The following is a 25,276-nucleotide window of genomic DNA, read 5'->3' as shown; positions in this document are numbered from 1 at the left end:
CTCATAAGTAATAAATAATATCACTATGCCTTTCACTTTAATTTGTTTTTTCTTTGTATTTTGCTTTGGCTTGATTTTTTATTTTAGGATTCCATGCTATTATGTAAATACCAATATTGATGATGAAAGGAAATTCCTTTGGTGTATATAAATGTAAACCGTATTATCTCTTTTTTTGGATTGTTGGTTTATTATTATTCAAAATGCTAAGGGAGAATTCTGGTTTTTGTGGGTGTTATACACTTTCTAACAGATGGCTTTTATGTTTTTCCAGTATGGTAGAGTATAAATTCATGAAGAATATCTGTGAGATAAACTAAGAGAATAATTGGATATAAGAATCTGCATTTTGAGAAGCTTACTCATATATTTTTTTCATGAAAAATCATATATAAATGATACTTTCTCTCTGTAACAGTGGCAGGAAGAGCTAAAGATGTGACAAAAGGAAGACGCAATATGTGAGGCGGAAGAATGGAAAGACAAAGAGTTAGAGGGAAAAAAATCGCTTCCAAGAAATTATGAAGAGAAGAGAAGAGAAACTACACAAGCAAACCAAACCCTATGAGCTTCCTCCTAGGACTGAAGTAATTTCATTAGAAAAGAAAATGAGCCCCCAAAACTGAGGTCCATATGCCAGAAATTCATTGCATGAAAGAGACCAAGATAGCTACAGGCTAGGAAAAAATCCTTAATTAACTGTAAGCCATTTCTTAGAAAGGAGTTTATCCTGGTGCACGTTCTTTAATAGTCATATCTTAGTCCCAAATTAACAGTTAGCACTTAGTCACATTTGAGTGAAGTATTTTACTAGATAAATGTTTTCAAGAACGTGGCTAGAACTAATTGACTCTTATCTTGTGATCATACACATACTTAATGATTCTCAGAGTATTGATTTTCATTGGACAGTTAGATGAAAATGAATTGCAAATTATTAATGAGTCACAAATAAGAACTATTTCTTGAAAATGGAATGAACATCAACTGATACTCCTATAATAACTATTATACTAATAAAAGAGGTAAGGCTCCCACTTTGGATTTACATTTCATAGTCAATCTATGCCAAGTCAGATACTCAAGAGACAGATACTTTATCAGGATGTCAAATTCAAATGGCTTCCAGATCAAAAAGGTCACATAAATTAGTGAGAGGGCTATAGAATACCTACTCCATCTAAAGAAACTTCCCGCCACTCCATTGCACTCTGCAGTGTGTCCAGTGCTGTAGGATCGTCTAGTCTTTCAAGAAGATGCCCTCAATCTTTTTAAAAATAAAAGTTGCTAAATTTCAAAATGTTGGCAACTGATTTAAAAAAAAAATCACATACTTTTGGGTTAAATTTGACATGTGGGCCACAAGTTTGTGACCTATATTATGTGAATTTACAGTACCATTCTTTAAGATAACAATAACGTATGGTAGAAAAATGGAAGCAGGGAAGGGTGTTTCTCTTTTGATTTCCTACAGAGCTGATTCAAATTTATGTTGCTGCTCCCAAACCTTTTGACCCATCCTTGTCTTCTCATGCAGAGAATATGTAAGTTCTCAGAAATAATATCCCCCAATGCACCTTTCCAAATACTTTCATCAATCTTTGCTTTCCTCGCATGTGAAAAGAACTCTCTCCCCTAGAAGGCCAGCCAGCCCCTTTTCTCTGAATCTGATCCCATCCAAAATTTTCCTCCATCAACTATTTACTATCCCCCTTTAAGTCCCTCACTTCTATGCAAGGAGGTCTCAATTTTCTACCATCCGTCTATCCACACTACTCAGCGTTACCAAACCCTAAATGCCTTTTAAAGTAATAATCTTTCTTATGGGTTGTAAAGAGATAGAATCACTGGTCTGTAAGTTGTGGGGAAAGGACTCTGGAGATCTAACTGCTACTTATAAGAATTTTTAAAAATCCTGCTGTATCACAACCACCTTTTAGAAACCCAATGTCTGCAATATCAGAACTATCCTGGTGTTCTGAGGCAAGGACTAGTCTGCCTTAAAGCTTCTAAACTGCAGACTTAGGTGTTTTTTTTTTCCTGTTCTGCTTAGTCTGTTCCCACTCGTTCACCTGCTTTCTAACTTCCACAGTTTTCTTAGTATTTCCGATGTGCTTTTATCTGTTCTCTTTATGGATTCACATCTTTTTTTAAAAAAAAATCCTTTTTCTATCATAGTGGTGGAGATTTGGAAAGGAACTAAAAAAGAATATATATATATATATATATATATATACATATATACACATATTCGCTTGCAATAAATATATGAAGAATATATAAATTCAAGATTATATATGAATAAAGGTATAAGGATTCTGATTAATTAACTAGATAGGTAAATACCTTTATTCTTAAATTATTCTTTAAAATTTTTAAATTCTTAGGTTATTCTTTAAAATTCTTAAAATTTGGCAACACACATCTCATGGATTTCCTCCTGTGTCCTGGGATATCAGCAAAGACTGGGGCTTGTAGCTCTGGGTTCACCTTCTAGCTGTGCCTCCTGGCAGCTATGAAACACTGAGCACGTTACTGAACCTATTTGAGCTTCAGTTACTCACTTATAAAAAAATTTACAATTTATGTAAAGAGTGGTATCAGTCAGAAGCTAATCAGAAAAACAGAAACATGCCAGTCATTTTAACAGAGAGAATTTAACATATAGAATTGTTTTAAAAGGTGTTAGAGAACTAAGAAAATGAAAAGGGAAAATAAAAATAATACAGAAATAGGAGACTACTACCACCTCTAGGGCCAGAGGATCAGAGAGATGAGGGTTGGATAATCAGAATCTAGAATCATGGAGAAAGCACCACACACAGTGGGACTCAGCCCTCTGAGGGGAAGCACTGCCCAGCTCTTGCTGGTACCTCTGATGGGTCATGGTAGGTAGTTTTGAGAGCACAGAAAAAAAAAAGGACACTGGAACAAATTGTCTCTTGCTGAAACCAGGGTGCCAAGAACAAGACAACAAGAGGAGTCAAGCTCCTTCTTCTTCACCATCCTAGAACTCTTCCTGCAGTGTGCCTGTCCCCAACATCACAGAGCAGAGAGAAGAAGGGTGGGTTTGGAGCTGAAGGACACTAGTTAAATAACTGGAAAAGTGTGTAGCTCAATGCCTAGAACCTATTAGGCCAAGCAATAAAATTATTCCTTCTTTTCTACTGCATTTTCGGTCCTCTTTTCTGCTTTTTCTGTAAGCTTTCCCTTTTAAGTTAATGTAAATGGCTTAAAACAAAACTTTTACTACATTTTATCTTTTTAACTAACCCTTAATTCTTCCAGTAAGTACTTACTTTAACACAAATTCAACTGCTACTCTTTGTAATTTACTCTTAATATTATTTCTGCCTCAACATTAACAAAGGGTTCTATGAGTCTCAGGGTGGGTTGGACACCAGATAGATTTTTTTCAGCTCCTCTCATGTTGTTCAGCCTTAGTCATTTATTTTTCTAGTCTTCCCACTTTAAGTGAGAAAGAAGAAGGAGAATGAGATAGGTACTCCATGTCTATTTACTCTTTACAGCTCCTACAACTCTTATTCATCGTTAAGTGAGTCTACTATAAGGAAGTGTTAGCCTATCTCAGGTCAGAATTTCTTTCTATCTAAACCTTATTTCTATGCTACTCTATGTTCTTTGCTGACTTTTATTTTAAAAGAACAAGTCTAGGTTTTTCTACATTCATTTATTATAAATTCTCTAAAGGATTTCTCTTAGCAACCACCAAAGCAATTTCTTTATCACACAGACTACTTCATAGACCTATTACCCTATTGAGAATGAAATATTTATAGGAATTTTAGCTAGTTTCACTAGGGTATTAGAAATTAAAAGACATATATTAGGGGAGGAGAGAGAAAAGACAAATAGTAAATTCTGAGTAACAGAAACATAAAAATAAGCATTTCTTTAAGTGCATTTAAAAAAGGAAAATAAAAAGATTTACAAGGTTTTTGGAGCATGACAAAAAAAAAGTTTAGGGAAGAAAATATCCAAAACAAATAATTTTGACATTAGTGAGTGGGTGTTTGAGAGAAAGGGGTATGTAGAGGTAATAGGTAATTTAAAAAGTAACTCACAGCAACAATTTCAGAGACTCTATGGTAATGTTTAGCAATTACAATGCAAGTAATTGATTCTTCTGCTCTTACCTGTAAAAGTCCTTTCTGGGACATATGATTGTAACTGCCTACTAGTTGATTTTGAATGACTATTCTAATTTTTAAAAAAAAATTATCAAAAATATCCAAAGGGGACAGGAATCAGGAGGTTGGAGTAGGAGGATGTGGGGCTCACTTCCACCCACAAACACATAAAAAATACATCTACATGTGGAACAATTCTCACAGAACACCACCTGGAAACTGGCAGAAGAACTCCTATACAACCAAAGATGCAAGACACATTTCCATGAAACCAGGTAGAACAGAAAAAAAATAAAAAGGGATCAGGACAAGACTGGTGGCCCCTGGGAGGGATCTGTAAGGGAGAGAAGGTCCACACAGGCAGACCCTCAACCTGGGGAGCATCTTTTCCTGAAGGGAAATCTGCTGGGACAGATAGAGGGGCTGGAGAAGCCTAGACTATTCTCAAGGAGTATGTGCACGCAGGGCAGAGAGAGACTGGTGCCTTGCTGCACTTCCCAATCCAAAGGGGCAAAACCCCAGCCCCACTTGCTCCACACTGTAGCCTGGCACAAGATCAGGGCAGAGAATCAGTCTAGCTGCACAGAGTCAGACCGGGGTGCCATGAATTAGACAATTCAATTGCTGAGATAAAAACCAATCTAGAAGCAATGAATAGCAGACTAAATGACACAGAAGAAAGAATAAGTGATCTGGAAGACAGAATAATGGAAATCACCTAATCACAACAGCAGACAGGAAGAAAAATGAAAAAAAACAACATACATGATCTAAGGGATAATATAAAACATGCCAACCTACACATAATAGCGATTCCAGAAGGAGAAGAGAGAGAAAAGGGGATCGAAAATGTATTTGAAGACATTATGGCTGAAAGTCTGACACCTAAAGAAAGGAAACAGATATCCAAGTACAGGAAGCACAGAGGGTCCCAAACGAGATGAACCCAAACAGACCCACACCAAGATATATCGCAATTAAAATGGCAAAAGTTAAAGAGATGATTTTAAAGGCAGCAAGAGAAAAACAGAGTCAGTTACAAGCAAACCCCCATAAGGCTATCAGCTGATTTCTCTGCAGAAAATTTGTAGGCTAGAAGGGAGTGGCAAGATATATTCAAAGTCCTGAAAGGGAAAAACTTGCAACCTAGGATACTCTACCCAGCAAGATTATCATTTAGAATAGAAGGAAAGATAAAGAATTACTCAGAAAAAAATCAAAACCAAAGTAATTCAGCAATACCAAACCTACCCTAAGACAAATACTGAAAGTTCTTCTCTAAATAGAAAAGAAGCAAGAATCTATAGGAAGCAGCCACATAGCACAGGGAGATCAGCTCGGTGTTTTGTGACCGCCTGGAGGGGTGGGATAGGGAGGGTGGGAGGGAGGGAGACGCAAGCAGGAAGAGACATGGGAACATATGTATTTATATAACTGATTCATTTTGTTGTGAAGCTGGAACTAACATACCATTGTAAAGCAATTATACTCCAATAAAGATGTTAAAAAAAAAAAAGAATCTATAGGAAAGGGAAAATCACAATAGGAAAGGATTAAAGATGACTTAAATAGGCCAATAAAAACATTTAAAAACAATCAAAAATTGTAAAAGCATTTATAACTAAAATTAACAAAAGAATAAGCATGAAGATATAAAATGGGACATCAAAAAATCACAAAATGTTGGGGAGGGGAGTATAAAAATGTAGAGCTTTTACAATGTGTTTGAACTTGTGTGACTATCAGTTTAAAGCAAGCAGATACAGTTAAGGCTTGACATATTTGAGATCCAGGGTAACCACAAATCAAAAATATACAACAGATTCACACAAACCAAAAAGAACTCAAGCATAGTACAAAAGAAAACCATCAAAGCACAAAAGGAAACAAAAAAAGAAGAAATTACTACTATATTTAAAATAGATAATCAACAAGGACCTACTGTATAGCACAGGGGGCTATACTCAAAATTTTGTAATAACCTATAAGGGAAAAGAATCTGAAGAAGAATATATGTGTGTATAAAAAACTGAATCACTTTGCTGTACACCTGAAATTAACACAACATTGTAAATCTACTATACTTGCATTAAAAATAAATAAGTGGGGCTTCCCTGGTGGAGCAGTGGTTGAGAGTCCGCCTGCTGATGCAGGGGAAAATGGGCTCGTGCCCCGGTCTGGGAGGATCCCACATGCCGTGGAGCGGCTGGGCCCATGAGCCATGGCCGCTGAGCCTGCGCATCCGGAGCCTGTGCTCCGCAACGGGAGAGGCCACAACAGTGAGAGGCCTGCGTACCGCAAAAAATAAATAAATAAATAATAAGTAAATAAATAAATAAATAAGTGCTTAATATAAATTAAGAAAAAATAAGAAAAATCTCAAATTAACAATTTAACCTACCACCTAAAAGGATGAGGAAAAGAAGAGCAAACGAAAACCAAATTCAACAGAAGGAAGAAAATAATGAAGATCAGAGAGGAAATAAATAAGATATCAAAAAAATAGAAGAGATCAATAAAACCAAGAGCTGGTTTTTGAAAATACAAACAAAATTGGTAAGGCTCTAGCCAGGCTCACCAGGAAGAAAAGAGAGAGGGCCCAATAAATAAATTAAGAAATGAAAGGAGAAATAACAACTGACACCAGAGAAATACAAAAAATCCTAAGAGAATACTATGAACAGTTACACACCACCAAATTGGACAACCTAAAAGAAATGGACAAGTTTCTAGAAACATACAGCCTGCCAAAATTGAGTCAAGAAGAAATAGATAATTTAAACAGACTGATCATTAGAAGTGAAATAGAATCTGTAATAAATTTTTTAGTTCTGCAAACATAATCCAGGACTGTATGGCTTCACTGGGGAATTCTACAAAACATACAAAGAATAATTTATACCTATCCTTCTCAAACTATTCCAAAAGATTGAAGAAAAAGGAACATTCTCAAAGTCATTCTATGAAGCCACCATCACCCTAATACCAAAACCAGAAAAATACAGTACAAAAAAGAAAATTACGAGCCAACATCTTTGATGAATATAGATGCAAAATTTTCAACAAAATATATGCAAACTGAATCCAACAATATATCATTAACCATGATTAAGTTGGATTCATTTCAGGGTCACAAGGATGGTTCAATGTACACAAATTAATCAGTGTGATACAACACATTAACAAAATGAAAGATAAAAAACCTCATAATCAAGAGATGCAGAAAAAGCATTTGACAAAATTCAACATTGATTCATGATAAAAATTCTCACCAAAATGGGAATAGAGGGAACATATCTCAACATAATAAAAACCTTTTATGACAAACACACAGCCAACATAATACTCAACAGTGAATAACTGAAATCCTTCCCACTAAATTCATGAAGATAAAGAGGCCCACTCTCACCACTTCTATTCAACATAGTATTGAACGTCCTAGCCACATCAATCAGAAAAGAAAAAGAAGTAACAAGTATCCAAATTGGAAGGAAAGATGTAAAATTGTCACTATTTGCAGATGACCTGTTACTCTATACAGAGAACCCTAAAGTCTTCACATAAAAGCTATTAGAACTAATAAATGAATTCAGCAAGGTAGCAGGATACAAGATGAATATACAGAAATTTGTTGCATTTCTTTACGTTAACAATGAAATATCAGAAAAATTTTAAAAAACAATCCTGTTTAAAATCACGTTAAAAAAATACCTAGGATTGGGCTTCCCTGGTGGCGCAGTGGTTGAGAGTCTGCCTGCCAATGCAGGGGACATGGGTTCGTGCCCCGGTCCGGGAATATCCCACATACCGCGGAGCAGCTGGGCCCATGAGCCATGGCCGCTGAGCCTGCGCATCCGGAGCCTGTGCTCCACAACAGGAGAGGCCACAGCAGTGAGAGGCCCGCGTACCGCAAAAAAAAAAAAAAAAAAAAGGAAAAATACCTAGGATTAATCTTAACCCAGGAGGTGAAAGACCTATATGCTGAAAACTATAAAACATCCATTAAGGAAAGTAAACATAATTCAAAGAAATTGAAGGATATTCCATGGTCTTGGATGGGAAGAATTAATATTGTTTGCTAACCAAAGCAGTCTACAAATTTAATACAATCCCTACCAAAATACCCATGACATCTTTCACAGAACAAGAACAAATAATCCTAAAATTATATGGAATCACAAAAGACCCAGAATTGCCAAAGCAATCCTGAGGAAAAAGAACAAAGCTAGATGCATAATCCTTAAAGACTTCAGACTATACTACAAAGCTACAATAATAAAAACAGTCTGATACTGGCACAAAACCATATATACACACATTTATATAGATATACGTTATATATATATATATATATATATATATATATACACACACCAATGGAATAGAATAGAGAGCCCAGAAATAAACCCACTCACGCCTATGGTCAATTAATCTATGACATAGGAGGCAAGAATATACAAATGGAGAAAAGACAGTTTCTTCAACAAGAGCTGTTGAGAAAGCTGGACAGCTACATGTAAATCAGTAAAATTAGAACACTCCCTCATACCACAGACAAAAATAAATGCAAAATAGTTTAAAGTGTTAAATTTAAGACATGACACCATAAAAACTCCTAGAAGAGAAGATAGGCAAAACATTCTTGGACATAAATCATAGCAATATTTTCTTAGATCAGTCTCCCAAGGCAAAAGAAATAAAAGCAGAAATAAATAAATGGGACCTAATTAAACTTAACAGCTTTTGCATAGCAAAGGAAACAATAAACAAAATGAAAAGACAACCTATAGACTGGGAGAACATATTTGCAAATGATGCGACTTAAAAGGGCTTACTTTCCAAAACATACAAACATCTCATACAGCTCAATATCAAAAAAAAACTAACAACCCAATCAAAAAATGAGCAGAAGACCTAGCTAGACATTTCCCCAAAGAAGACATACAGTTGGCCAAGAGGCACATGAAAAGATGCTCAACATTGCTAATTATTAGAAAAATGCAAATCAAAACTACAATGAGATATCACCTCACACCAATCAGAATGGCCATCATCAAAATGCCTACAAACAATAAATGCTGGAGAGGGTGTGGAGAAAAGAGAACCCTCCTACACTGTTGGTGGTAATGTAAATTGGTACAACCACTATGGAGAACAGTATGGAGGTTCCTTAAAAAATTAAAAATAGAGTTACCATATGATCCAGCCATCCCACTCCTGGGCATATATCTGGAGAAAACCATAATTTGAAAATAAACATGCACCCCAATATTCGTTACAGCACTATTTACAATAGCCAAGACATGGAAGCAAACTAAATGTCCACCAACAGAAGAGTGGATAAAGAAGATGTGGTATATATATACAATGGAATATTACTCAGCCATAAAAAAGAATGAAAAATGCCATTTGCAGCAACATGGATGGACCTAGAGATTGTCATACTGAGTGAAGTAAGCCAGACAGAGAAAGACAAATATCGTATGATATCACTTATATGCGGAATCTATAAAAAAAGACAAATGAACCTATTTACAAAACAAATAGAGTCACAGATATAGAAAACAAACATGGTTACTGGGGGGAAAAGGGGAGGGTGAAAAATTGGGAGATTGGGATTGACATATACACACTACTATATACAAAATAGATAACTAATAAGGACCTACTACTGTATAGCACAGGAACTCTACTCAGTGCTCTGTAATGACCTATATGGGAAAGGAATCTAAAAAAAAAGTGGATATATGTACATGTATAACTGATTCACTTTACTGTACAACTGAAACTACACAACATTGTAAGTCAACTATACTCCAATAAAAATAAAATAAAAAATAATACAAATGAGTCAATATACAAAACAGAAACAGACTCACAGACATAGAAAACAAACTATGGTTACCAAAGGGGAAAGGGAAAGGGGAGGAATAAATTAGGAGTATGGGAATAACAGATACAAACTACTTAAGCAACAAGGATTTACTGTATAGCACTGGGAACTACATTCAATATCTTGCAATAAGCTATAATGGAAAATAATCTTAAAAATATATGTGTATATATGTATATATATATATATATATGTAGATAGATATAAAACTGAATCACTTTGCTGTATACCTGAAACTAACACAGTATTGTAAATCAACTATACTTCAATTCAAAAAAATCCAAAGAAAGTTAGTGTATCATCTATAAATTCTTGTATTGCTTAAAACTCCTTAATTAGTAAGTACAGTTCTTTCTTTCCCATATACCATCATATTCATCCCATTTAGTTCATACCACAAGAGTCTATAGCAGGGTTTTATCACAGTAGCACTTTTAATATTTGGGGCTGGAGAGTTATTTACTATGGGGGTGGGGCATTTTGTGCATTAAATGCTGTTTGGCAGCACCTCTGGTCGGTAAACACTAGACACCAATAGCAGCTCCATCCCTTGTCCCCTATGAGTCCTGAAAACCAAAAGTACCCCGAGGGACAAAATCGCTCCTGGTTAAGAACAAAGGTTCTATACTTTAATTAAACTTGACTTCCCCATTTTAAGGTTAATTTCTTAGCGATTTCTTTCAGGTTGCTTCCAAATTTCGTCCAACTGCTCACACAATTGGTCACAAAAGCTCTCACTTTTGGTCAGCCAGTGACTCTCAATTAAAATCACCACGGGTCTCATGAAGCCTCTTTATCCCTCCTTAAATCTCCATTTGCTGAAGTGGCAACATGAACAAGGGCACCCCTGTTTGTTTTTTATGTGATTAATCAATATTTACCATCTTCCCCGTGGGCTAAATGCAAAAAATGATAGGAAGTTATGAAAACCTGCTCTGCCAGTGCCTACGTAGAAAAGACATATCTAGTAATAACTTCAGCCCACACTGTGCTTTTCAGCCTTAGGCTGGCCACTTGAGACTTAACAGTGTTTGTAAGGCTCCTTTTACTAATTCTAGCCATTTTCTCTGACATGAAGTATGTGTTTGGAAACTTAGAGCAAAAGTCATTTTAAATTATCATCTTCTATAACATAAACTCATATATTTATATAGTTTTGCAAATTTTGTTGATGATTTGGTTACTTTTGAGCTACATGTATTTTTCATAGTGACATAGATTTCAAGGATAATTTGGCTTTAATGTTATTCGAGCTTACTTTTTCCTCCAATCATTCTAGCTAAGGGACCTATTTACATAATACCTCGTGCCTTGTTATTTTTTTATTCCTGCTTCATTGCAAAGCCAAAAATAAACAAAAAGAAATGCATTTCCAAAGCATTTTTTAGTTGGAAGATCATTGTGGTATCCAACTTTCTAGTGAAATTTCCCAAGTCAACGCTATTTTGGAAAAGGCAGAGTCTCTTTTATGAATTAATGAACAAGATAGAGGTAAAACATTTTAGAATCGCCAGTGTAACTTTTGTGGAGCACAGGCTCCGGACGCGCAGGCTCAGCGGCGCCATGGCTCACGGGCTCAGCCGCTCCGCGGCATTTGGGATCTTCCCGGACCGGGGCATGAACCCATGTCCCCTGCATTGGCAGGTGGACTCTCAACCACTGTGCCACCAGGGAAGCCCACCAGTGTAACTTTTTTTTTGTTTTTTTTTTTTTCTTGCGTTATGCGGGCCTCTCACTGTTGTGGCCTCTCCCATTTGCGGAGCACAGGCTCCGGACGCGCAGGCTCAGCGGCCATGGCCCACGGGCCCAGCCGCTCCGCGGCATGCGGGATCCTCCCGAAACGGGGCACGAACCCGCGTCTCCTGCATCGGCAGGCGGACTCTCAAGCACTGCGCCACCAGGGAAGCCCCAGTGTAACTTTTAAAATACATAGTCATCCTATTAGAAATCCAGTGATGCTTTGACCATTTACTTTCAAGTTTCTTTTTAAGGACATTCATAGCTTTATTTCATTGGAAAATTGAAGTTGAACAAGTGCTAAATTCTCAGGAAGACTGATTATAGGTAGCTTCCTGGTAGGCCCACTTCAGCCAAAAGTCAAAGAAAGAGAAATATAATGCTCAGAAATTGTCTTTCAATTAAGTTAAACAACTGTCAGTCATTCCCCATACCTGGTTGAGGGAGGAGGGTGGAAAGAAAACTAAAACCTAGTTATTCTTTAATTACCAAATAATAAATGTTTGAAGTTCCTTGAAGAACTTGAAAACCAGTTACAACCCTTGGAGCCAACACAGAGCCCTTGCTCATGAGAATAGGGAGATGACAAGAGGAATAAAATAGCTCATTAGATATTACTCCTAGAAGAGATCTTAGAATGAATAATCTAATGCTCTCATTTTACAGATGAGAAAACTGAACACTTGAAATTCACCAAGTTAAACATGAGATAGTCATTAGTTCATTCAATACAACTAAACTATGATGTAGGTACAATAATTTCTGTTGAATCATGAGGAAACAGAGACTTTTAGAGGTTATGTGCCAAAACGTCACTTAAGTAAAAGATGAGGGTCTGTGGCCTCTTAAGCACCACACTACAGTCCCTCAGAGATTTGGCAAAATAGTGACAATCAGGAATATTACACAGGGCCCCAGCTTTTGGCATTCTGCAGCCAATACTATGATACCATTCTGAGGCTCTCTCTGTCCAAACATATAATGCCATTTATGAATATACACTAACAATACAGAAGTAAAAATGGAAGTATATAAAGTTGAATTGATAGTGCAGCTTTAGATGAGCTCTCAAAAGAATTGAAAAGTTAAAGTTCTTAAAAAAGTTTGACAATTCATGAAATGTATGTGAAATCATGATTGTTTTTAGTAATCATTCAAGAGTGTATATAGTAATATGCTACTCTCTGTTCATTCCACTTTACAGTTATGATTATGATGGTTTGATAAGAGTAAATTATGCCTGGGAAATGGAGGTGTAGCCAGTGAGAAAAGTTTTGGTTGTGCCATTTCTGTGTCCTTGCAGAGTTATTCAATTCAGGCAAATGGAGGCTAGTTCCCTATTCCTTGAGTCTATGTCATTGTATTTGTCAACTAGATAGTGTTTGAACCTTGGAGAAAATCAGTTTTCAAAAAGGGTTTTGGTAATAGTAGCAGCTAGATATAAGGCCCCAAAATTCAAAAGGCAAGTCTAGGATTTTAACTCAGCTTTCCAAGCTCCTATTCTTATATCTGTAAAAATTCTACATCAATATAACACACGTAATTTTTAGCACCACCTTACTTCACAAGAGCACTGATGGTTTTATTAAAAACATGCCACATGCGGGGAGACCTTCAAGACGGCGGAAGAGTAAGACGTGAAGATCACCTTCCTCCCCACAAATACATCAGAAATACATCTACATGTGGAACAACTCCTACACAACACCTACTGAATGCTGGCAGAAGACCTCAGACCTCCCAAAAGGCAAGAAACTCCCCACGTACCTGGGTAGGGCAAAAGAAAAAACAGAGACAAAAGAATAGGGACGGGACCTGCACCTCTGGGAGGGAGCTGTGAAGGAGGAAAACTTTCCACACACTAGGAAGGCCTTTCTCGGGTGGAGACTGCAGGTGGCGGTGAGGGGGGGAGCTTCGGAACCACGGAGCAGAGCGCAGCAACGGGTGCGGAGGGCAAAGTGGAGAGATTCCCGCACAGAGGATCGGTGCCCACCGGCACTCACCAGCCCGAGAGGCTTGTCTGCTCACCCGCTGGGGCGGGCGGGGGCTGGGAACTGAGGCTTGGGCTTCGGTCGGATCCTACGGGGAGGACTGGGGTTGATGGCGTGAACACAGCCTGAAGGGTCTACTGCGCCACAGCTAGCCAGGAGGGAGTCCGGGAAAAAGTCTGGAGCTGCTGAAGAGGCAAGAGACCTTTTCTTGCCTCTGTTTTGTGGTGCGCAAGGAGAAGGGATTAAGAGCGCTGCTAAAAGGAGCTCGAGAGACGGGCGCGAGCCACAGCTATCAGCGCGGACCCCAGAGACTGGCATGAGACGCTAAGGCTGCTGCTGCAGCCACCAAGAAGCTTGTGTGCAAGCACAGGTCACTATCCACACCACCCCTCCCGGGAGCCTGTGCAGCCCGCCACAGCCAGGGTCCCGTGATCCAGGGACAGCTTCTCCGGGAGAACATATGGAATGCCTCAGACTGTTGCAACGTCACACCAGCCTCTTCCTCTGCAGGCTCACCCCGCATTCGGTACCCCTCCCTCCCCTCGGCCTGAGTGAGCCAGAGCCCCTAATCAGCTGCTCCTTTAACCCCGTCCTGTCTTAGAGAAGAACAGACACCCTCAGGCGACCTACATGCAAAGGCGGGGCCAAATCCAAAGCTGAACCCCGGGAGCTGTGCGAACAAAGAAGAGAAAAGGAAATCTCTCCCAGCAGCCTCAGGAGCAGTGGCTTAAATCTCCACAATCAACTTGATGTACCCCGCACCTGTGGAATACAAGAATAGACAACAAATCAACCCAAATTGAGGCAGTGAATTTTGGGAGCAATGATATATATATTTTTTCCTTTTTCTCTTTTTGTGTGTGTATGTGTATGCTTCTTTGTGTGATTTTGCCTGTATAGCTTAGCTTTTACCATTTGTCCTAGGGTTCTGTCTGTCTGTTTTTTGTTTTTAGTATAGCTTTTAGTGCTTGTTATCATTGGTGGATTTGTTTTATGGTTTGGTTGCTCTCTTCTTTCTTTTTAAAAAATTTTAATAATTATTTTTTATTTTAATAACTTTCTTTCTTTTCTTCCTTTCTTTCTCTTCCTTCCTTCCTTCCTTCCTTCCTTCCTTTCTTTTCTCCCTTTTATTCTGACCCATCTGGAAGAGAGGGTGAGGTGGGAGAGCCGAGTTCAAGACATTGGTCCACCAGAGAACTAGCAGCTCCATGTAATATCAAATGGTGAAAATCCCCCAGAGATCTCCATCTCAACGCCAAGACCCAGCTCCACTAAATGACCAGCAAGATACAGTTTTGGATACCCTATGCCAAACAACTAGCAAGACAGAAAGAACCCCACCCACTAGCAGAAAGGCTGCCTAATATCATAATAAGGTCACAGACACCCCAAAACACACCACCAGACACAGATCCACCCACCAGAAAGACAACATCCAGCGCCATCCACCAAAACACAGGCACTAGTCCCCTCCACAAGGAAGCCTACACAATCCACTGAACCAACTTTAGCCACTAGGGACAGACACCAAAAACAACTGGAACTACGAACCTGCAGCCGGCGAAAAGGAGACCCCAAAGACAGTATGGTAAGCAAAATGAGAAGGCAGACAAACACACAGCAGATGAAGGGGCAAGTTAAAAATCCACCAGACCAAACAAATGAAGAGGAAATAGGCAGTCTACCTAAAAAAGAATTCAGAGTAATGACAGAAAAGATGATCTAAAATCTTGGAAACAGAATGGAGAAAATACAAGAAACGTTTAACAAGGACCTAGAAGAACTAAAGAGCAAACAAACAATGATGAACAACACAATAAGTGAAATTAAAAGTTCTCTAGAAGGAATCAGTAGCAGAATAACTGAAGCAGAAGAACGGATAAGTGACCTGCAAGACAAAACAGTGGATATAACTACTGCAGAGCAGAATAAAGAAGAAAGAATGAAAAGAATTGAGGACTATCAAAGACTCCTCTGGGACAACATTAAACACACTAACATTTGAATTATAGGTGTCCCAGAAGAAGAAGAGGAAAAGAAAGGGACTGAGAAAATATTTGAAGAGATTATAGTTAAAAACTTCCCTAATATGGGAAAGGAAATAGTTAATCAAGTCCAGGAAGTGCAGAGAGGCCAATACAGGATAATTACAAGGAGAAACACACCAAGACACATATTAATCAAACTATATCAAAAATTAAATACAAAGAAAAATTATTAAAAGCAGCTAGGGAATAACAACAAATAAGAGACAAGGGAATCCACATAAGGTTAACAGCTGATCTTTCAGCAGAAACTCTGCAAGCCAGAAGGGAATGGCAGGACATACTTAAAGTGATGAAAGGGAAAAACCTACAACCAAGATTACTCTACCAAGCAAGAATCTCATTCAGATTCGATGGAGAAATCAAAAGCTTTACAGGCAAACGAAAGCTAAGAGAATTCAGCGCCAACAAATGAACTTTACAACAAATGCTAAAGGAACTTCTCTAGGCAGGAAACACAAGAGAAGGAAAAGACCTACAATAAGCAACCCAAAACAATTAAGGTAATGGTAATAGGAATATACATATTGATAATTACCTTAAATGTAAATGGATTAAATGCTCCAACCAAAAGACACAGGCTTGCTGAATGAATACAAAAACAAGACCCATATATATGCTCTTTACAAGAGACCCACCTTAGACCTAGGGACACATACAGACTGAAAGTGAGGGGATGGAAAAAGATATTCCATGGAAATGCAAATCAAAAGAAAGCTGGAGTAGCAATTCTCATATTAGGCAAAATAGACTTTAAAACAAAGACGATTACAAGAGACAAAGAAGGACACTACATAATGATCAAGGGATCAATCCAAGAGGAAGATAGAACAATTGTAAATATTTATGCACCCAACATAGGAGCACCACAATACATAAGGAAAATGGTAACAGCCGTAAAAGGGAACATCGACAATAACACAATAATAGTAGGGGACTTTAACACCCCACTTTCACCAATGGACAGATCATCCAAAATGAAAATAAATAAGGAAACACAAGCTTTAAATGATACATTAAACCACATGGACATAATTGATATTATAGGATATTCCATCCAAAAACAACAGAATACACTTTCTTCTCAAGTGCTCATGGAACTTTCTGCAGGATAGATTATATCTTGGGTCGCAAATAGAGCCTTGGTAAATTTAAGAAAATTGTAATCATATCAAGTATCTTTTCTGACCACAATGCTATGAGACTAGATATCAATTACAGGAAAAAATCTGTAAAATGTACAAACACATGGAGGCTAAACAATACACTACTTAATAACCAAGAGATCACTGAGGATATCAAAGAGGAAATCAAAAAATACCTAGAAATAAATGGCAATGAAAACACGATGACCCAAAACCTATGGGATGCAGCAATAGCAGTTCTAAGAGGGAAGTTTATATCAATACAATCCTACCTTAAGAAACAACTCAAATAAACAACCTAACCTTACACCAAAAGCAATTAGAGAAAGAAGAACAAAAAGCCCCCAATGTTAGCAGAAGGAAAGAAATCATAAAGATCAGATCAGAAATAAATGAAAAAGAAATTAAGGAAACAATAGCAAAGATCAATAAAACTAAAAGCTGGTTCTCTGAGAAGATAAACAAAATTCATAAACCATTAGCCAGACTCATCAAAAAAAAAGGGAGATCACTCAAATCAGTAGAATTAGAAATGAAAAAGGAAAAGTAACAACTGACACTGCAAAAATACAAAGGATCATGAGAGATTATTACAAGCAACTATATGCCAAGAAAATGGACAACCTGGAAAAAATGGACAAATTCTTAGAAAAGCACAACCTCCTGAGACTGAACCAGATAGAAATAGAAAATATAAACAGACCAATCAGAAACACTGAAATTGAAACTGTGATTAAAAATCTTCCATCAAACAAAACCAAGGACCAGATGGCTTCACAGGCGAATTCTATCAAACATTTAGAGAACAGCTAACACCTATTCTTCTCAAACTCTTCCAAAATATAGAAGAGGGAGGAACACTCCCAAACTTATTCTGTGTGGCGACCATCACCCTGATACCAAAATCAGACAAAGATGTCACAAAGAAAGAAAACTACAGGCCAATATCACTGATGAAGACAGATGCAAAAATTCTCAAGAAAATACTAGCAAACAGAATCCAACAGCACATTAAAAGGATCATACGCCATGATCAAGTGGGTTTTATCCCAGGAATGCAAGGATTCTTCAACATATGCAAATCAATCAATGTGATATACCACATTAACAAACTGAAGAATAAAAACCATACGATCATCTCAATAGATGCAGAGAAAGCTTTCAACAATTTTCAATACCCATTTATGATAAAAACCCTCCAAAAAGTAGGCATAGAGGGAACTTACCTCAACATAATAAAGGCCATATATGACAAACCCACAGCCAACATCATCTTCAATGGTGAAAAACTGAAACCATTTCCACTAAGATCAGGAACAAGACAAGGTTGCCCACTCTTACCACTATTATTGAACATTGTTTTGGAAGTTTTAGCCACAGCAATCAGAGAAGAGAAAGAAATAAACGGAATCCAAATCGGAAAAGAAGATATAAAGTTGTCACTGTTTGTAGATGACATGATACTATATATTGAGAATCATTAAAGATGCTACCAGAAAACTACTAGAGCTAATCAATAAATTTGGTAAAGTAGCAGGATACAAAATTAATTCACAGAAATCTCTTGCATTCCTATATATTACTGATGAAAAATCTGAAAGAGAACTTAAGGAAACATTCCCATTTACCACTGCAACATAAAGAATAAAATACCTAGGAATAAACCTACCTAAGGAGACAAAAGACCTGTATGCAGAAAACTATAAGACACTGAAGAAAGAAATCAAAGATGACTCAGATGGAGAGATATACCATGTTCTTGACTGGAAGAATCAACATTGTGAAAATGACTCTACTACCCAACGCAATCTACAGATTCAATGCAATCCCTATCAAACTACCAGTGACACTTTTCACAGAACTAGAACAAAAAATTTCACAATTTGTATGGAAACACAAAAGACCCTAAATAGCCACAGCAATCTTGAGAAAGAGAAATGGAGCTGGAGGAATCAGGCTCCCTGACTGCAGACTATACTACAAAGCTACAGTGATCAAGACAGTATGGTACTGGCACAAAAATAGAAATATAGATCAATAGAACACGATAGAAAGCCCAGATAAGCCCATGCACATGTGGTCACCTTATTTTTGATAAAGGAGGCAAGAATACACAATGGAGAAAAGACAGCCTCTTCAATAAGTGGTGCTGGGAAAACTGGACAGCTACCTGTAAAAGTATGAGATTAGATCACTCCCTAACACCATACACAAAACCAAAATGGATTAAAGACCTAAATGTAAGGCCAGACACTATAAAACTCTTAGAGGAAAACATAGGCAGAACACTCTATGACATAAAGCACAGCAAGATCCTTTTTTGACCCACCTCCTAGAGAAATGGAAATAAAAACAAAAATAAACAAATGAGGCCTAATGAAACCTACAAGCTTTTTCACAGCAAAGGAAACCATAAACAAGACCAAAAGACAACCCTCAGAATGGGAGAAAATATTTGCACATGAATCAATGGACAAAGGATTAATCTCCAAATTTACAAGCAGCTCATGCAGCTCATTATCAAAAAATCAAACAACCCAATCCAAAAATGGGCAGAAGACCTAAATAGACATTTCTCCAAAGAAGATATACAGACTGCCAACAAACACATGAAAGAATGCTCAACATCATTAATCATTAGAGAAATGCAAATCAAAACTACAATGAGGTTCCACCTCACACCAGTTAGAATGGCCATCATCAAAAAATCTAGAAATAGTAAATGCTGGAGAGGGTGTGGAGAAAAGGGAACCCTCTTGCGCTGTTGGTGGGAATGTAAATTGATACAGCCACTATGGAGAACAGTATGGAGGTTCCTTAAAAAACTAAAAATAGAACTACCATATGACCCAGCAATCCCACTACTGGGCATATACGCTGAGAAGACCATAATTCAAAAAGAGTCATGTACCAAAATGTTCATTGCAGCTCTATTTGCAATAGCCAGGGCATGGAAACAACCTAGGTGTCCATTGACAGATGAATGGATAAAGAAGATGTGGCACATATATACAATGGAATATTACTCAGCCATAAAAAAAAACGAAATTGAGTTATTTGTAGTGAGGTGGACCTAGAGTCTGTCATACAGAGTGAAGTGAGTCAGAAAGAGGAAAAGAAAAACTGTATGCTAACACATATATAAGGTATCTAAGAGAAAAAAAAAAAACGTTCTGAGGAACCTAGGGGCAGGACAGGAATAGAGATGCAGATGTACTAGAGGATGGACTTGAGGACGTGGGGAGGGGGAAGGGTAAGCTGGGACAAATTGAGAGAGTGGCATTGACATATATACACTACCAAATGTAAAATTGATAGCTAGAGGGAAGCAGCCTCACAGCACAGGGAGATCAGCTCAGTGCTTTGTGACCACCTAGAGGGGTGGGGTAGGGAGCGTGGGAGGGAGGGAGACAGAAGAGGGAAGAGATATGGGGATATATTTATATGTATAGCTGATTCACTTTCTTATAAGCAGAAAGTAACACACCATTGTGAAGCAATTATACTCAATAAAGATGTTAAAAAAAAACACAACCCATTTTTACCTGCTGAGTTTGTACTTTATAAGATCATTCAGTACTTATCATTACTTTTATAATTGTGAATATAATCACTGTTGCCTTTCTAATATTTGAAGTTTCTCCTTTTCTTTTTAAATTCATATTTTTATTCTTTGCCTCTCTCAAGTGGCCCTTTGTCTGATGTTATTATTTTTGACATTGCTTCCTGAATTGCAAAAGTTTAAACCAACAAACAAAAATCATAATTCCATTTTCAAGCTAGTATCAGCTTTTCACTAAACTGTCAGTATTTCACAATATATAATTAAATTTTAAGTTCTTAAAAAAAAAAGTAGTGTGTATTTATCCATAATCCCTTTTATCATAGCTTCTGGGTACACTTCCAATTACAGTAATGAGAGTAAATAATTCCCCCTAATTTGGTCTTAATGCTCAATTGCTGTCACATTAATTGCTACCTTTGTGTAGCTACTGCCTAGTAATACATTTCTAGACAAGACAGACATTTTAACATTCAGATGTTAACTTCGTAAGTTTTTCATTTTTCAGTAATTTACTTTTTTTAGGTGAAAAATTTTAAATTCTGTTGTTAACTTAGTTCTTTATTATAATCTGGGCATATTTTGCCTTACAGGCATCTCCAGAACTCACTTTTTACCCAACGATGTTGAAAAGGTGGTTCCACAATATTTTAACATTTCTAGCTATAAATGATTTTTACATCCCTAAATAAGATATTCCTGCCACCACCGCCACCTCCTCGCCATCATGTGAAGCCATAACTTGAAGATGGCTGTCTGCAAACCAGGAAGAGGGCTCTCCCCAGACACCCAATCTGCTGGCACTTTGATCTTGGATTTCTCAGCCTTCAGAACTGTGAAAAATAAATTTTTATTGTTTAAACAACAAAACAAACAAACAAACAAAACATGCCACTGAAAGGTGAAATGGAGTATTAATGCCAAGGTTGTAGATGAAGACTTGTCTGTTCCTCCAGGGATGGCAAACCACCCTTTTGGAATTGAAATAGGTATTTCCTGCTTCACTTGTCTCCTTAAGCTTACTCTGGATAAATGAATAACATGGCAACAATTTTAAAGAAGAAAAGAGTAAGCAGAAATGTCGACTTGCTGATGGTGATGGTGACAGTGATGATGATGATAAAAGCCAGTGTGTATTGAACGAACCCTTATGCCCTACTCTGGGCTAAATACTGTGTTAATGTTTCTCATTTAATTATTACCTTTTTGAAACTCTGGGTGTATGTACTATTATCTTCTTATAAATGAGGTTCTAAGGCTTAAAGAGGCCAATGTACTTGCTTAAAATTGAACAGCTAGTAAATAAGCTTTTTGAACCTGCCTCATCTGACTCCCAGGCATGCCTTCCTGAGCACTGTAAGACAGTAAATATGCAATTATATTAGCATGTTTAGTTAAGATTGAAAATGGTAACAGTCACAAGGATGATGAACAGAACGAGACTAAACTCTTAAGGGCAAAAATTTTGTATTACTCAATTATGTATTGCTCAGAACTTAAAAGAGTATCTAGTCCATAGCAAGCTCTCAACATGTGTTTCTAAAATAATTGAATGAATGGATGAATGAATGATATTAAAGAGTGCTTAAGATATATATATATATATAAATATATAGGGTTAGGGTTAGGGTAAAATAAAAATTAAAAAACTCTCATTTTTAGAGAACTTGTCCATTTTGTTGTGCTGTGGTTGTAATGGTGACCCTGCTCTCATGGAGCTTACCATCTGCTCACTGCTTTACATAGCTATTATAAATTCAAAAGGCTTGTACGTCATACATAACATATACAAAATAAAATGTAGTTTAGCCCCATTGTAACTGACATAAAAGCCAGTATTTATAATACTGGAATCAGGGCAGGGGTGGGGAAAATGCTGCAAGAAAGAAGAATCATCTTGGTCATCTATTAGAAAACAATGCAATTCATAAGTTACCTGACTTCAGGTTCATTGACCGAGTCTGTTATATTTTTTCCTTACATATAATTCATTCTTGTGAGCATACTGAAGCCTTTAGAAAATGAATTTTTATAGGGATTATAAGTAATGGCATATTTTTGATGTTATAAAGATATATTGAATCCTATTCATCTCTAGCTCTAAATTTTCATGTGGCTTTCCACTCAAAAGAATCCTAATAAAAAGCAATGGCTAGAGGACACATATAGTAGAATTCCTTCCAAAGTATACATGCTCCAACATGATCACTAGGTCATGAGACTTATGGCCCTGGAGGAGAGGAAAGGACGGTCTTGAGGAATAGAAGGTCCAACCCTATTCCATGCAGAGATTGTGTGGAGAGTAAGAGACTTAGAAGGGATAGATTTAAGGGTGCTTGATATACTCATCCCTATATCAAGGGATGGAGGTGGTTATAAACATCCAGATAGATAAAGAGCCTGCACACAGCAGGTTAGTAGCATTAACTCCTGCACTGCTGGGGAACTGGTAAGTCAGTAAGTTGAAGAGAGAGGTGTTGTATCCAGCGATTTCCAATGACACATGCAATCATGGGGTGGAGATGGGAAGCCAGGTATCTGGAGTTAGCACACTAAGCCCAAATTGCTAGAGAGGATTAAATCAACATCAGGGAACATTAGTACAGAAAGCACACCAGTTCATCCATTCTACAGTAGAAGCCACAGAGGATCCAGAGGACACTGGGAAGATTTAAGGACCCAATCATCCCTCTACGGCCTTACACAGGTCATACCTCTCTCCTCCACATATTCAAACACCATCTTGGAAAAGAGAATCGTGGTGGTGGGGGGGAGCTGTAATGCAAAGCAGTTATCCAAAAGAAACCAGTTAATATTTAAATGCTCTCTTGATTTCCTAGATTTGGATAATATTTTAACTAAGTTAGACTGAGCTTCATCTTTGTCCTGCCCCAAGATAACCAGTAGAGGTGGCTTATTGAAGAAGATCCAATTTATGAAACTTCAGAAACTAACTTTTCTCTTTAAATTAAAATCCTTGCAACACTGATATGAAACAGACATTTCAACACATAGATATAGATGGAGAGATAGTCTAAACAGCTAATTACCAATCTGATATATGCCTTCATTTATTAATTCATTCAACTAACATTTATTGACTTCCTTCTGAGGTCCAGATACTCTTTTAGGCACTGGGGTTATATAAAAGAATCAATGAACATAACAGAAAATATAGCATTCTACATATTAAAAATAATATGTGTGTCTGCATAAAACCAGTATCAAAATATGATATAGTTTCAGATAGGGATAAGTGAGGGATAAAAACAAAGGAGAAAGAGGGAGGAGGGAAGGACTGTTTTAGGAAGGGACATTAGGGATGATCCTTCAAGGGATTTCAGCAAAATTGAAATGAAGAGAGAGTGAGGCATCTGAATTTCTGGGGGAAAGAGCATTCCAGGAAGTGTTAATAGCAAATGCAAAATTCCTGGGGTAGTCATTCATGCTTTTTGCTAAATATTTCTGCTTCTTCCCCCTTCCAGGCACATAGCATCACTGTACTTCTGTGGCACAGTTGTGTTGTGGTGGGTCATATGGCAAATTCTGGCCATCGGACTGTGAAAGAAAATGATGTGTGTCATTTCTGGGCTGAAGCATATAGTAATTGGCTTGAAAATTTACAGTGCTTCTTTTATCCCCCTTCAGAACAATAGTTAACAATGTTCAAGATATTGAGTACTCTCCTTCTTATGGAAACACCAAAACCACAATTAACTGCTGAACAACCACTGACATAAAAATGTTGGAACCTACTAGAAAAGATACGCTACATCCAAAGACAAGCTACAACGAGATGGTAGGTGGGGTGCAATTGCAATAAAATCAAATCTCATACACGCCAAGTGGGCAACCCACAAACTGGAAAACAATTATATCACAGAAGTTCTCCCACAGGAGTGAAAGTTCTGAGCCCCACATCAGGCTCCCCAGCCTGGAGGTCTTGCAATGGGAGGAGGAGCCTTCAGAGAATCTGGTTTAGAAGCTCTGTGGTGTTTAATAGTAGGAACTCCAGAGGACTGGGCAAAACAGAAACTCCACTCTTGGAGGGTGCACACAGTGTCTCATGCACATCAGGACCCAAGGGAAAAAAAGGGTGACCTCATAAGAGACTGGACAAGACTTATCACCTAGTATTGGAGGGTCTCCTGTGGAGGCGGGGAGCTGCTGAGGCTCACTGCAATGACAAGGACACTGGCAGTGGCAATTCTGGTGAGTACTCATTGGCGTGAGCCCTCTTGGAGGCTGCCATTTTCTCACCAAGACCTGGTCCCACCCAACAGCCTGTAGGCTCCAGTGCAGGGATGCCACAGACAAAACAGAGTGAGAACACAGCCCCACACATCAGCAAACAGGATGCTAAAAGTCTTCCTGAACAGCTGCCTGATAAACACAGCCCCTGACATGGCACTGCCCAGCAGAGGGACAAGACCCAGCTCCACCCACTGGTGGGCAGGTGCCAGTCCCTCCCACCAGAAAGCCTGCACAAGCTGCTCATCTACCAGGGGGCAGAGGCAGCAGAAGCAAGGAGAACTACAGCCCTGCAGCCTGGGGAATGGAAAACTGCAATCACAGAAAGTTAGAAAAAATGAGACAGCAGGGGAATATTTCCCAGATGAAGGAATAAAATAAAACCCCAGAAGAACAACTAAGTGAAGTGGAGATAGGCAATCTACTAAAAAAAGAAATCAGAGTATTGATACTTAAGATGATCCAAGATCTTGGAAAAAGAATGGAGGCACAGATCGGAAG

The 25,276-nt window shown here is 37.9% G+C and overlaps 1 protein-coding gene across 1 annotated transcript in view; it reads left to right on the top strand.

The window, feature by feature from the left end:
- Positions 1-25,276, top strand: part of TMEM232 (transmembrane protein 232) — a 259,927-nt gene that overhangs the window by 225,533 nt on the left and 9,118 nt on the right. Inside the window, 2 exon segments of the mRNA XM_007451224.1 lie at positions 419-493; positions 495-587. Of these exon segments, the coding sequence (XP_007451286.1) occupies positions 419-493; positions 495-587 (168 nt within the window).

The sequence above is a fragment of the Lipotes vexillifer genome, unplaced genomic scaffold (assembly GCF_000442215.2).
Source record: "Lipotes vexillifer unplaced genomic scaffold, Lipotes_vexillifer_v1.1 scaffold91, whole genome shotgun sequence".
Classification (NCBI taxonomy): Eukaryota; Metazoa; Chordata; class Mammalia; order Artiodactyla; family Lipotidae; genus Lipotes; species Lipotes vexillifer.
Note: the sequence above shows the minus strand (reverse complement) of the source record. Positions and strands in the feature narration are given on the sequence as shown.